The sequence below is a fragment of the Euprymna scolopes genome, chromosome 39 (genome assembly GCF_053919585.1).
Source record: "Euprymna scolopes isolate OS-2025 chromosome 39, ASM5391958v1, whole genome shotgun sequence".
Classification (NCBI taxonomy): domain Eukaryota; kingdom Metazoa; phylum Mollusca; class Cephalopoda; order Sepiida; family Sepiolidae; genus Euprymna; species Euprymna scolopes.
In genome coordinates, this window is record NC_136520.1 from 5,368,976 (window position 1) to 5,384,044 (window position 15,069).

General features: G+C 33.4%; 1 protein-coding gene and 1 long non-coding RNA gene across 3 annotated transcripts in view; one reads left to right on the forward strand and one right to left on the reverse strand.

Annotated features, from left to right (window-relative positions):
• Positions 1-15,069, forward strand: part of LOC145263640 (uncharacterized) — a 417,445-nt gene that overhangs the window by 84,027 nt on the left and 318,349 nt on the right. The gene's annotated exons all lie outside the window — the stretch shown is intronic.
• LOC145263639 (putative uncharacterized protein C7orf78) overlaps positions 1-15,069 on the reverse strand; it is a 58,832-nt gene that overhangs the window by 35,152 nt on the left and 8,611 nt on the right. Inside the window, exons 1-2 of one of the 2 annotated variants that reach the window (XM_080120492.1) lie at positions 12,056-12,273; positions 1,323-1,627 (exon numbers count right to left, since the gene is read on the reverse strand). In XM_080120492.1, coding sequence (XP_079976618.1) covers positions 1,323-1,627; positions 12,056-12,187 — 437 coding nt within the window. In that variant the 5' untranslated portion in view covers positions 12,188-12,273. Of the gene's footprint in view, positions 1-1,322; positions 1,628-12,055; positions 12,274-15,069 lie in introns of those variants that run through there. The other variant, XM_080120493.1, reaches the window with a different exon arrangement.

Consider the following 15,069-nt stretch of genomic DNA (forward strand, 5'->3'; position numbering starts at 1 on the left):
AAGTTAAGGTTTCATTTTAATTGCAAAAATTTAGGGGATTATTAAATTGAGTTGCTTTGCCGTAAAAAAACAAACAAAACAAAACGAAAACGAGATGCAAATGATGATGATGATGATGATGATGACAAATTTGTAGATTAGCACTCAAAATGAAATCTTACTTTTATGGGTGATTGTGGTGAAAACAATCATTTTAGTTTTTAGAGTGGAAGATTAGGTTATGTCCATCACTTTTTTTTGGGGGGGGGGGGGAGATTGCTGGTTTATGTTTTCTCGTTGTTTTTTTTGTTTGTTTTTTGGAAGGGGATGTATAGTTTAAACAAGCACTTCTGCAGTTTAATTAACCGTATTTCCGTAAGTAACGCGCCAACATTAACCGAGCAGACAAACAGCTTCCGTAAGTAACGTGCCAACAGTAACCAAGCAGAAAGAACTGTTTAATATTTCACAAAAATTCTGTTTACATTTGGTGGGAGGCGGTGGAGGTACGGGGGGGGGGTTGTGGCAACCGGTTTTTGTCGGTGCGTTACTTACGTTAAAACAGTTAATTAAACTGCAGAAGCACCTGTTATAAAACTATATAAGTTCCATAATTGTATATCCCTTTACCTTTACTGTTTTTTAAAAATAATATAAAGTGATGGGACGATTCCAAAATTTTTCCGATTCCAATACGATTCCCGATTCCGATTCTTTTAAAATTTATAAATATTTAATTTAGAATTAGAAAAGTGATCCCCCATTTTTTTTTAAAACTAAAATTTCTTCATATTTTGAAAACTACTAGTTTGCTGTGATTTTGCACATTTTCCTTTTCAGTGCCCCCCCCCTCTAATCTAAATTTAATGTAAAATAATTTGTAGGTAGGGGTGGGGCTAGTCTTTTTTAAATACTGGCTAATAATCACGGTCAACATAAAACTTAAAATGCTTTCTGTTAGTTTGATCATTCTTTTAGCAAGACAGTGTGAAAAGTCTTTAAAGAAGTAGAGATAAGGACTATAAAACTTTATTGTTGTTATATCTACTCGTTTCTTTTTCTATTCGTTTGACTGTTCATCATAATTTATAACCTTAGCAAAGCCATTATCAGCAGGGAAAGCCAGGAATATAAAATCAACAGTAATATATATATATATATATATATATATATGTGTGTGTGTGTGTAATGCTCAAGATAAGGACAGTAGTGTGAAGAATCCAAATAATACGAACATATTTTTCCATCACAAGTAAGTACTTCAAAAAGGTTACTTTTTATTTTCTTTTTAACACCAATATTTCATATGAGTGTAACCATGGGAAAGCACCCATAGCACTTACTTGATTCGATGTGAAACGGCCTTAGGTGGCGGCGACTTTTTGATTGGCGGCGACTTTTTGATTGGCGGTGCATAGTTCTTCACTGCAAAATCAGGTGCTTGAATGTCCCAGATGCTACGTATCGGGGGTATCTTTTTCTGCTGGCAAGGTAAATTGCATAACCGCTCGACGTTTCGGATGGCAGTGAAGAGGGCCTGTTTATGAAACGTGCATTTGTATGGGGGATCAACCGAATTGATAGAGTCGCACGTTTCAACAAGCGGATCTGGGCTCATCATGCACGGAGCCATTTTTATCGGTGAGGTCTGGAAAGAATAAAAAAAAATAATAAAAAATTATATTCAATAATGAAAAGAATTAATTACTCTTAGATGTATATCAATTACGACACAATCACGTTGACACATCGGTTCTTGACAGTTAAGTACTCAGTTAATAGTACTGATGTCTTATTTAATAGTAGTGTTGTCTTATTTAATAGTACTTTTCTCTTATTTAATAGTACTGTTTTCTTATTAAATAGTACCGTTGTTTTATTCAATAGTACTAATGTCTTATTTAATAACACTGTTGTCTTATTTAATATTACTATTTTCTTTATTTATAGTACTATTGTCTAATTTTTAGTACTTAGTCTTATTTAATAATACTGTTGTCTTATTTAATATTACTGTTGCTTATTTAATAATATTGTTGTCTTATTCAATAGTTCTATTGTATTATTTAATAGTACTGTTGCTTATTTAATTGTACTGTTGTATTATTTAATAGTACTGGTGTCTTATTAAATAGTACCGTTGTCCCATTTAATAGTACCATTGTCTTATTTAATATTACTATTGTCTTTATTGATAGTACTATTGACTAATTTTATAGTACTGTTGGTTATTTAATAGTACTGTTGCCTTATTTAATAGTACCGTTGCTTATTTAATAATACTGTTGCCTTATTTAATATTACTATTGTCTTATTTAATAGTACTGTTGCTTATTTAATAGTACGGTTTTCCTATTTAATAGTACTGTTGCTTATTTAATAATACTGTTGTATTATTTAATAGTACTGTTCCCTTATTCAATATTACTGTTGCTCATTTAATATTACTGTTGTCTCATTTAATAGCACTGTTGTCGGATTTCGTAGTACTTTTGCTTATTTAATAGTACTGTTACCTTATTTGATATTACTATTGTAGGCACCGCCAAAAATGGCCGCAAAATCAAGTTGTTGTTGTTTTTTAAAACGAAATTACATTTATTAAAATCCATTATTTCTGAGTAACTTTTTTTTTCCAGAAAGATAAAACCCTGAATTTTATCATATAGAAAACAGAATAATGTAAAACTTTTTCTACTATTTTTAATTAAATTTTAAATGTTAAATTTTCCCCAAAAGTTAACAATTGACATTTTTTGTCTTGCACAAAAAACGTACATAAATATTAAAAAAAAAAAGGTTTTTGAAATAATTAATTAATTTATTTATTGTCTAACTAAGATTTAGGATGATTTTCTAAGAGAATATGCAAAAATATTATAATATAAGTACCTGAATTTCAAATAATTCCACTTATTCATATAGGTAACCAGATATTTCGCGTCGATCTAGAGTCTATATCGACACTGTTTACGTTTGCGTTTGATAAGAAGAAAACTATGGAAGACCAAACAGGCCAAAAAAACTTATTTTTCAGTGACGAAAATTTCAATGTATTATTAAGCTGAGGCTGGCCAGTACCAGATGGGTGACCATTTGTATGAGTTTGGTTTTTAATGTGTATGTGTGTGGGAGCCAGGCTCCCCAAAATGGGGGGGGGGGCAATTTAAAGCAGAATAAAAAAAAATTATTTCAGCGCGTTTGGTCCACTGTAGTCGAAAGGCGGCAAACGTTTTCAAATGGGATCGAAAAAAATGATGCTATTTTTAACACAAAGGGGACAATATTTATCGAATTTTTTTTTTTTTGTATTGATTATTCAAAGCATGCCCTGTTTAATAATGGTCATGCATTATTCGGCTCGCTAAAAAAAAATTGTTAATTTATTTATCAAAAATTTTAAAATGGCTTTTTTCGTATAAATATATAAAAAAAATTTTTTTTGTTTTGCTTAACTTAAATTAATTATTTTACTTAACATATTCACTGAATTTCACACTTCAAAACTCAAAAGCGAGATAATTAAACACAATCGAAGTTCTGATATTCAGACGTCAAAATAAGGTATGCAAACAATTTTTTTTTTTTTTTTTAATCTATAATTCTGTCCCTTACAACAACACAATATCTTGTGTTCAGTTTCAGATGATTATTTTAAGCATATTTGTTCCCACTTCAAAACAAGGGGGGGGTTGTAAGCAAAAAAATATATATATAAATATCGTTTATGAAAAATAAGTACACTGTTATAAAGTTCATTCTTCTCCTAATAATCGCTGAAAATTTCGTATTGATCGGATAATTACCTGATTTTTGGTAGATTTTTAAAAAGACGGTCCGTCAAAAAGTACTGTCCTCCCCCCCCCCCAGTTTTGGCGGTGCCTATACTATTGTCTTATGTAATAATACTGTTGTCCGGATTAATATTACTGTTGCTTATTTTATAGTACTGTTGCTTATTTAATAGTACTGTTGCTTATTTAATCTTTTATTCTTAAATTTTGTTAATAACAAATCTAAATTTTTAATTTTTTATCTCCTATATCATTTTCATTTAATTATTTCCTTCAAACTTTATTATTTATGTATTTATCTTTATTGCACGACACAATCACGTTGACACACTGGTTCTTGCCAGATCACCGAAGTTAAGCGACGTTGAGTCTGTCCAGTACCAGATGGGTGACCATTTGGGAAGGTTAGGCGTTGTATTTACCTTCTGGGAAGGTTGGGCGTGTGGCTAGCACCCTCACCCCAAAATAAGAACTCCTCGTTACACAAGCATCTACAAAGTTTTGGATGGCCTATGCCCCTCCTGGGGCTCAAGATTATGGATGAACGGATATATATACCACACAGCAATCATGTCCACACACTGAAGTTAAGCAACGTTGAGCCAGATCAATACCAGATGGGCGACCTTTTATAAGTACCTGTGTTGTATTTAGAAGGATGTCGATATCTCCCTGCAAAAATTGTAATAAACCTAACGTTCGCATTATTTGGATTCAACGGACTACTGTGCTTATATTGAGTGTGATTTTCACAACGTTTCGGCCGATGTAACCTCTGACCTTCATTAGGTGTATTTTATCGAACATGGAAATGTTTCTCTCGAACTTTGGAATTTCGAACACAACCCTTTATTTACTTCATTGGGGTAACATGCTCTTGTTTGGTCAGCCATGACTGGATAGAGGTCCTAATTCATTCGCAATTATATTTTTCAGTCGCTAAAACGTTGTAAAAATCACATTCAAGATAAGAACGGTAGTCCGCAGAATCCAAATAATACGAATAACCAATCCTCATCTCAAAAAGTTCAGAGATGTCAAATCTAACGTCAATTTCCCTGATCAGGATATACAAGCGATCGGGGATCGCTTAGGAATTTCGTATTCCCTTGCCACTTTCTCCTTTAGAGGAAATCGGTTCAACAACGATTGATGGAAATATAGATTCAGGCCTGTTCACTGAAAAAATGACGTCATGCCTGAGGTCTTAGCAAGCAAGATCTGTCGAACAGCCAGAGTGTCGAAAGGAATGACAGCATTTTACAGAAACATTAAAAAATTTAAAAAATTTGCATTGAAAAAGATAAAAGTAAGAAACGCCATTTATTCTGAAATTATCTATATATTAGTAGGATAGCGTGTGTGTTATATATTTTGTGTCACGCTTACATCAGAGTGACTGTCGTTTGATTGTTATGGACTTCCATTTCTTGTAATAAATAATTTTACCAAGAATTTTTCATAAGTTTTGGTTTCGGTTTCAATTCAAGCTAATGCACCCAGGTCATATGGATATATTTTTATTTTTGAAATCGCAACTTTATAACATAAAAATCGATAGAACATTAACTCTATTATAATATATATGAAATCTGCAAGAATTAAAATATCATATTTAAGCGTACTTTATGACCGGGCTTTGCCGGGCGTCTCTGCTAGCTTTGATAAATACTTTTGCAGTTTTAGTAAAAGCTACAATAATATCAGAGCGTCTCCATTTACGCTGAACATTTATAAAATGCCAACATCAATATATTACATATGAAGGAGTCCCTTGTGGAACTTCCGCTAGTTAAATATTATTTTTTTTTTAAATTAAGAAAAATGAGAATTAATTAAAAAGTGAAAAGTTGTTTCTTCAAAAATAATTTCTGTAAATAAACATTTTGTTGTTTCATGGATTTGAAAAGAAAAAAAAAAATTAAAATTCGTTTATTCTTTACTTAAAAATTTGCATTAAAAAAAAAATAAATAAAGGAACACGATTCGATTTATACTGAGACAACTTTATTTAAAACTAGCAGGGGTACCCGGCGTTGCCCGGGTGTGTGGAGTGATATAGTAAGGAACCCTGGGGTGGGGTTGGGGGAAATAAAAAAAAAAGGTGATAGTAGCGGGAGAGGCGTAATCAAAACAACAGTAGGCAGTTTGGGTGAAGAGAGGTGTTTAAAAAATGTCTCCGTTGCGCAACCGGAAGTCAAGAGCATTTAAATTAAGCCTAGTCAGTCCAACGGTGACGATGCTAAAATGGCGGCGAAATAAGCGACCCTGCCTTGTAAAAAACGGCCGAGTTGAGGGTGAACGAATGAATGTTTTTGGCCAATTTTTTTATATTTGTCATCCGAAGGATCGAGCTTGAAAACGATACCGATCTCATAACGATCCATCACGTGTGTCGAAAGTTTTTGCGAGACATACAAACACACACACACACACATATATTTGCCCTTTATATATATAGACTAGCGGGGATACCCAGCGTTGCCCAGGTGTGTCGCCTAAGGAACCCCCCTCCCCAAAAAAGTAGTAGAATCAAAACAGTAGGCAGTTTGAGTGAAGAGAGGTGTTTAAAAATAAAATAAAAAAAGTTGCGGTAATGCAAAGAAGGAAAAGAATGTGAAATAAAAACGTGACGTCTTTGCCGATGCGTTCATGGCAAAACCGGAAGTTGCGAACGTCGAAATTAAGGCTAGTCAATTGAAAGGAGACGATGACTTGCAAAAATGTCAGCAGAAACACCGACCCCTCCTTGTAGAAAACTCGCGAGTTGAGGGTGAAGAAATTAATGTTTTTGGTCAAGTTTTCGATATTTGTCGTCCGAGATGTCAAGCTTCAAAACGATACCGATCTTGTGAGGATCCGTCGCATGTGTCGAAAATGTTAGCAGACATACAAACACGCACACATACACATACATTTTGCCTTATATATATATAGAAGAACCGAGAAGATAACTTAAAAAACAAAAACAAAAATTATGTTTGAAACAAGAGGCAATCTAATTAGAAAATTAAATTTTATTTTAAGTAAGAACATGTTAAAATTTAAGGGCGACTAACAAGGACTTTTATAAATATAGCTATTACTAAGGTCATAGGACAACTCAATTCGACTATCGGGATTTTTTTTGTATTCAAAATAGTTTCACTAAAAATTGTAAATTTTGATTAATAATTATAACTGAAAAAAAAGTAATGATTCATTCACATGATTTTTGGAATATGACATTTTCGTTCTGTGATGAGTATGCACATTAACAAGATTTGTCTGTATTTTTTTTTTTTTTAAATAAAATTCTAAATACGAACTCAACATTCATTAATTAGTTTTTAGTATTTATAAATCATTTTCTTTTGCTTTTTTTATGCAATGTCATACTCCAAAAATTATATAAATTGATAAAGTAGTTTTTAACTAAAAAAATAAAAATTTACCACTGTTTAGCGAAACAAAAAGTTTTACTTATTTTGAATACAAACAAAATCTCGATAGTCGAATTGAGTTGTCCCTTGATTTACGTAAAAGTCATATTAATAAAAGCCATGGGTATTGGATACCCGCCCTTGAATTTTACGTAGCATAGTCTCAAAAAACATGGCGGTTCTTGACTCTCGAATCTCGCTCGTCATAAAATTTAATTTGCTCATTTGATCTTGTTTCAAATATAATTTTTGTTGGTTATCCTGACGCTCCGGCTCCGCACTTCTTTATTTACATTGGAAGTGACGTCACACAAATCTTATAATACGAATGGCTACAATTGTAAAAATAATTTGTTTTATATTTCTTTCATTTTGAGCTCCTTTTTTCTCCCGTTTGTTTTTGTTTTCTACAATTAATAAACCAGTTTACAAGTAAATTCAATCTTGGAAACTACTCGTTTGCCGTAATTTTAAACGTTATTTTCATTTTCAGCGACCCCGAAAACCTTTAAGAGTAGTAATTTTAAAGGAATTTGAGGGTGGAGTAATTCTTCATATTTACCTTTTTTTTAATTGAATTGTTGTTAGGTGAAAGTACAGAATAGTTACATTACACCCTCCCTTCCCCATGTTAAATAATAGGTTTCTAAATAATAGCGTTAAAAAATAGCTCGGGTCGTAAAGTGCAGGGCAGGACTGCAGGAGGAGTACCTATAAAAGGTAACGCCGGATCGGAAAAAGAGCTCAAAATGAAAATAAAATAAATTCTCCGCTCAAAATAAGAAATGGGAGAAAAAAAAAAAAAAAAAAAAAAAAAAAAAAGTTAAATTCTCCGCTGTGGCGCTGTGTTAGTAATTAAAAACTAAAACAAATTCTCAAAATGAAAAGAAATGTTAGATTCTCCGCTGAAATACCAATATAACAAATGGGAGCGAAAAAAAAAAATTAAATTCGCTAAAACAAATTATTTTTTACTTGTAAACTGGTTTATTAATTGTAGAAAACAAAAACAAACGGGAGAAAAAAGGAGCTCACAATGAAAGAAAAATAAAACAAATTATTTTTACAATTGTAGCCATCCGTATTATAAGATTTGTGTGACGTCACTTCCAATGTGAATAAAGAAGTGCGGAGCGAAGCGGCGTCAGGATAACCTTTTTGTTTTTTGCTTTTTAATAAAGTTTAGTTTTAATATAAATCGAATCGGGGGGGGGGTGCAGTCAATTTTGGATCAGTTTTTTTCCTTTGAAAATTCAAACAGAAAATGACTGCGATCGTAATAGTCGTCTATCATTTAATCAGTCATTAGTATTTTATTCTGCAACGTTAACATGTCACGTGACTTTAGTGAAACGGCCTTCTATTTACGTAGGCCGCGTTTTAGTGGGTTTAAGCGTGATCTGTGATCGCCAAATAGTCACGTTTGCACCAGTTTTATAGATTCGTCGGCAATTTTTTGAGAACTGGAAACAGTTCTTCATAATAGTCAGAGTGGGTCTATGATCGTAGGACCAAACTTGTAACTTTTTTGTAAAAAAAAAAAAAAAGAGTCACCACTTATCACGGTTGCTAGAGGATAAAGGTTAAAGAGTGTACAGTAGTCAATAGGAAAATCTCGTAGTAATCGTTGGTAGTGGAAATTTGATGAATTGGATTACTTAAGGGGAACGGCTCATCAAGAACTCGTTTACATTGGACTTGAAGACGACTGTATTGTAGTCAGTTGGAAAGCAGATAAATGGAGCAGAGTTCCACAGGCGTGCAGTTCTAAGAAAGAAACTTTGTTTATGAAATTATGGAATCTACATTTAGATTTAGGCACAGATAAAAAGTGGGAGAAATTGGCAAATCATGTGACTTTTAGTGGAGAGGCCTACTATATTTATGTTGGTCGTGGTCCAATTCAGCTAAAGTGAGTACTGTTGCTGCTGGTGGAAAAGGGCCACGAGCCAGTCTCTGCTCTCCAATCGTCTGAGCTCCAATCTATGCCGCTCTTTGCCAAACTTGCAGTAATAATTCAGTATTATTCAGGTAATTTCGACTGCATAATTTGGAAGCTACCATTGTAATTTATTAGAAATGACAAAAAGAAATCAGTAGAAACCATCGTTTTTTTTTTGTCTTTTTTTATCTGAAAACTCCATTTATCGACTACAAAATTTCGTTCTGATAGTGTAGAAGTACCGAAAAATCAATGTTTTGTCTTTGATCCAATAAAGATCAAGTGAAGTACTTTGTAGGCAATCACCAAGAGATGATGTCTCAATAAGAACGTTGATCCGCAACAGCTCACAAGATTGGCATCAGAAAGGGTAACCAGTCTATAAAAATTTTGTCCCAGTTAAAGAAAATGACTGCTGCTGCTCAAGGAAGAGGGTCAGTCTCTGCTCTCCAATCGTCTGAGCTCCAATTTATGCCGCTCTTTGCCACACTTTCACGAAAACACTTGACAGCAATTTCTCCCACTCTTTATCTGTGTCTAATTCTAAACGCAGATTCTACGAACAAAGCTTCTTTCCTAGAACTGCCCGCCTATGGAACACTGTTCCACTGGCCTGCTTCCTGGTCGATTGCAATATTGTAGCCTTCAAGTCCAATGTAAACAGGTTCTTGTTGAGCCGTCCCCTTAAATAATCAAATTCTACCCAATATACACCATTAACAATTACTACACTACTACCTTACATTCATTAACCCCTATCCTCGAGTGGCCTTCAGACCTTAATAAGTGGTGATTCTCTTGTAAAAAAAAAAAAAAAAAAAAAAAGAAAGAACCAAGGCTACGAACAGGACCTGGACCAGGTTCAAAAGATTTGATGTCCCTTAAATGTAAGTTTTGATAAACTGGTATACAGATCTGAAAGTTTTCATTTTTATTTTCATTGGTTGGAATCTATCATTCTACCATTAGCTAGTTTGACTTTGAAGTTGGATTTTTTTTAGTTTCTACATCAAGTGGCTTTATGACTTGTCTGGAGCGATTTCTAATATATAAACGGCTATATGCCTGCCTGTCTGACTCCATATTTTCAAACTCTATCTCCTTCAAAACTAAAAGTCTCGAAGTGGCGCTAGGGGCCTCAAATGATTGGATTTTTTATGGGCCGTTCTTTTACGGACCATTCTTTTACGGGTCTAATAACCATTAGTCGGTTAAAATAGTTTTTAGGGATCAAAAATTGGTCCAAATTGAAAAACTCGTTATATATTTTGTACATTCATCTTAGTTTATTTTTAATTTTTAATCATTTTGTATGGGTATCATGTTGGTACAGTGGTAATGTCACCAGCTTTGAATTCTATGGTTTAGGTTTCGATTCTATCTGATGGCACCTAAATTTTTTTTTTTTTTTTTTTTTTTACTTTTGAAATCACGAGTCTATAATAAAAATTATCAACATCTTTGTCCGCTTGGTCCAGACAAAGGAAAAATTTACCTTCTTCATAGGGACGAACAGGTCTCACTCTTCTGGTCCTGAAACAAATGTTTCCCCTTTGAAAGAACGCCAAATACTAAGTTTATTTTATATAAACTTTATTCTCGACTTCCTATTAGAGCTGCAAGGTGTTGTACATGATTCTGAGGTCGCATTTCTCCCAGCTCCCAAACGTGGAGAGGATATCTTCCATGCTAACTTATCCAACTCTACTATTCTAACAAAGTCCACTCTAAAAACTCTACGTGTTTTTCTAAACTACCTCATTAATGAAAGAAAAAAAACTAACTCATGTAATGAAAAAAAAAAAAAAAATCATCCGATTTATCTTTGTCACATATTTTGTTTATTTACCTAACATTCATGTTTGTCTTAACATTCTTACGACGTTAACATTCATGATAAATTTCTACCATAAATATTTCGTATATATTTTCATTAGGGTTATGACAACAGCATATTCTTTGCATTGTTTAGACCAGTGGTTCTCAACCTTTTTTAACTCATGGACCCCTTTTCCCTTCTTTTTATCTTGGTGGACCCCTTCATAACTATTGGTCATAAGACAATCTTCTATTTTTCACTCATATAAATTTTGAGGTTTTAATAATCAAAGAAATATTATATACTTAAGCTTTATTTTTAAATGGAAACTAATTTAATGCAAATAAAGTATTCTACAACAACTATAATAATTATGATAATAATAATAATAAGTTTTGTTATGGTTTGCCTGTGGACCCCCAGAAATATTCCATGGACCCCCTAGGGTCCATGTGGACCCCGGTTGAGAACCCTTGGTTTAGACTTTCGAGTATATACCTGGCACAATTAGACACAATTAATCAACCGAGAACCACATCACACTACATAAAAACATATAAGATATCAATGGATATATACCTGAGAATCAAAACAAGGAAAATAATATGCTGTTGTCATAGCCCTAATTATTATAGAGTTGTGATTTCAAAAGTTATATAAAAAAAAAAAAAAAAAAACGTATTTGGGTGCCCTCGACTAGAATCCAAACCGAAACTGTATCATTCAAAGCTGGTGACGTTACCACTGTGCCGTGACACGCATATGAACTGACAAAAATTAAAAATAAACTAAGAAATGTATAACGATTTTTCCATTTTTGACCCCCTTTTTGGCCCCTTAAAAACTATTTTAACTGGCTAAAGGCTCAAAAGAACGGTCCATAAAAAATCCAATCATTTGAAGCTCCTAGCGCAGCTCTGCGACTTTTAGTTTAATATGGAGACAGACAGACAGGCATATAGCCGTTTATATATTAGATTTAATTCGTCTTGATGGATATTTTTTTCTAACATTCTATTTTTCAAACATCAACAACGGAAATTAAAATGTTTAAAAATTTTTTTTTGTATTTAACCATTTATTTTTTAACTTTACTTACCTTGCAATCCCATAATTCCATGCTTCTGGGTAGAGTCTCGCCAATTGCTTTAAGAACGGCAAAACCTTGCCGGAGATATAAAACCACATTAATGGCAATTTGCAATGCCAGATACGAGAAGGTGGTAAGCATGGCGACGATGTTTTTTAGTGGAAGCTCAAAGGTTGGACAGGGTAAATTGTGTACATGCCTTGATTATGCATGCACAAATTAACAATAAATAAGTACCTGTCACCATCGGTAGAAATTTATTGGCCATCAGGTTCCGACCTCTCGAGGCGTATGGTAATGTACGCATTTACAGAGAAACGAAATCACCTTCGACTCAGCTGAGGTTTATGAAAAAAGAAAAATGTTAAAAATTTTTTTTAAAAGTGATTGCTAAGAAAGAGTCGACAGATCGATTTTTTTTTTAAATACGTGGTTTTTAAGCAAAAACAACAGTACTTAATTGCCATGTCGAAAATGGTAATATATCCAAAAATTAAGAAAATTCAAGTAGAAAATTATTTACAGTTAAAAGTAAATGTGCATATATATATATATATATATATATATATATATATATATATATATGCATATATATTATATTCATATATGTATACATATATATGTTAGAGAAGCAGTAAATTGTCTGTTTATCTGTCTATATAATTATTTACCTATCTATCTATGTCTATATAATTATATATCTATCTATCGAGGATTGGACAACAGATTAGAATCAGTTTGCACCAGAAAGTATATGAACGGGGGAACAAATGTGATGTGTCATATGTCACGTGCTCCGGTTTGCACAAGCATAGTTGGCAGTTAGATTTAGACACCAAGAGAGACAAATGGGTTTCCCATGAGGGAGAGGGGGTCTTAGAATGGAGACAGAGGTACCTTCCCAGCCAAAGATCGTTTACCACTACCTTTTGCTATGATGAATACCTGGGAGTGTATAAAATACATAAAATCTCACATCGTCTTGGGCCTAGTCTTAAATAAGAGATTCCAGCTTCGATAATGACAGTTTCACCGTGTTCTTATTAATTATTTTACTTAGAAGCTTCCCCTAGAGAATAGATTATCAATTATTTTGGATAATTCTTTAGGGATATTGTTTTGAATATGTTCACTAAACAGCAGATTAAACCAGACTTGATTTTTGCGTGTTTTTCTCTTATTCCTCATTATTTTCCCCCATTATATGCTTCTTTATTATTTTTAATTTCCTACTTTTTATTCTTATTATTTTCGTACCTATTTTTATTCTTCTTTCTTTCATTGCCATGTTGTACGGTTTTGTTCTGCTGTTTTTATTATTCACCTCTGTATTTAATTTTCGCATGATATCCCGATCTAATTAAGACTTCATTGTAATACTCTTTATTTTCATCAAATAAATTCTCACTTTGAGATAATCCAGATAATCTTTTTGATCTGGAGATCATGACTTTTCCATGCACTTATGATGATTCGATTTATAATCTACTAGCAGGGAGACCCGACGTTGCCCGGGATTGAATGATGATCAATGAATATTTCACACTCCTATATTTTTATTGTCATCAAAATCTGTGAAATCTCCATGCAGTAACTTAATTCAAAATACATTATTCTACATTAAAATTTATGTGCTGGATCGAACCTACAGGCCACGTCATGCCAAAAAAACAAACAAAAAACAACAAAAAAAAAAAATGCTATTAACTTATCCACAGTAGAATTTTCACGGCCCGTTGTTCTATCATAAATAACGGTTTCGATTATCAATTATCGGGAGTATTCTGATACAAAACTTAACTAAAATCACTCCCAGACTTATACAGTAAAGTTCTGTAAATTTTAAAGAAAATCTGTTGAGCCATTTCAGAGTATATAAGGAACGAACTTACACACACAGACAAAGTTGTATTTATATAATTGTAGAGATATAGAATAGTGTTTGGTTTGGTTTGTGAAACGTCAAAACTTAGAATTACATTTAAAAAATTTACAATTACTGTCAATTGTTATTTCTAACTTAAGTTCATTAAAAATATTTTAAGTTTCTGTTTTTTTCTGTAATTTGATTGCTTGAATTAACTAAAATTAATGCATCATCTCTATATAGCCCCCCCCCCCATTTAAATTTTTTATCTCCTTCAGTACGTACTGACCTGCCAAATCAGTTACCTAGCTGATTCCGGATCCCACTATGATATCAAAGTGGTTCTTTCTATCTTTCCTTGTCCATAATTCATCATTAGGTTTTTCTTGCTAGTTTTATAATCTCTATTTCTAATTTAGTTACATATGTTTCACTTTCCGCTAATTTGAGAAAAATCCAGGTTGTCCTCGACGGTCGAACATCTAAACAGTGTGATATAAATGCGGGAGTGCCTCAGGGGTCTATTCTTGGACCTCTATTGTTCCTGATATTTATTAATGACCTCCCCGACAAAACTGCCTCTGAGATGGGTATATATGCTGATGACACTACACTCTATAAAAGGCATGACAGGAAAACAAATGAACACATATCTAAAGAAATGGCAGAAACACTAGAGGATGACCTCTAATCTGTAGTGGAATGGGGACATAAATGGATGGTCACATTCAATGCTGCCAAAACCAAACTGGTTTCCTTCAATAACTACAAGAAACCTTCTCTGCCACCAATAGCAATGGCCAGTGACTCCCTGTCTGAGAGTACATCTTTCAAACTGCTTGGCCTAACGTTCACAGGAAACATGAGCTGGAACAATTATATAGAAAACATTGCCAGGGCCGCTGCTAAAAAGGTAGGCTCTCTCTACCGTGCTAGAAAACTGACACCTGAAAGTATCCTGTATCTCTATAAGGCCCCCATTCGCCCATGTATGGAGTATTATTGTCACATCTGGGCCGGTGCGTCTACTACTAGTCTCTCGCTCCTAGACAAGGTTCAAAAAAGAGTCGCCAATCTGATAGGCCCTGAACTGGCATCTAAGCTTCAGCCTCTGTCCCATCGACGAAACGTTGCATCCCTCTGCTTGTTCTACAAG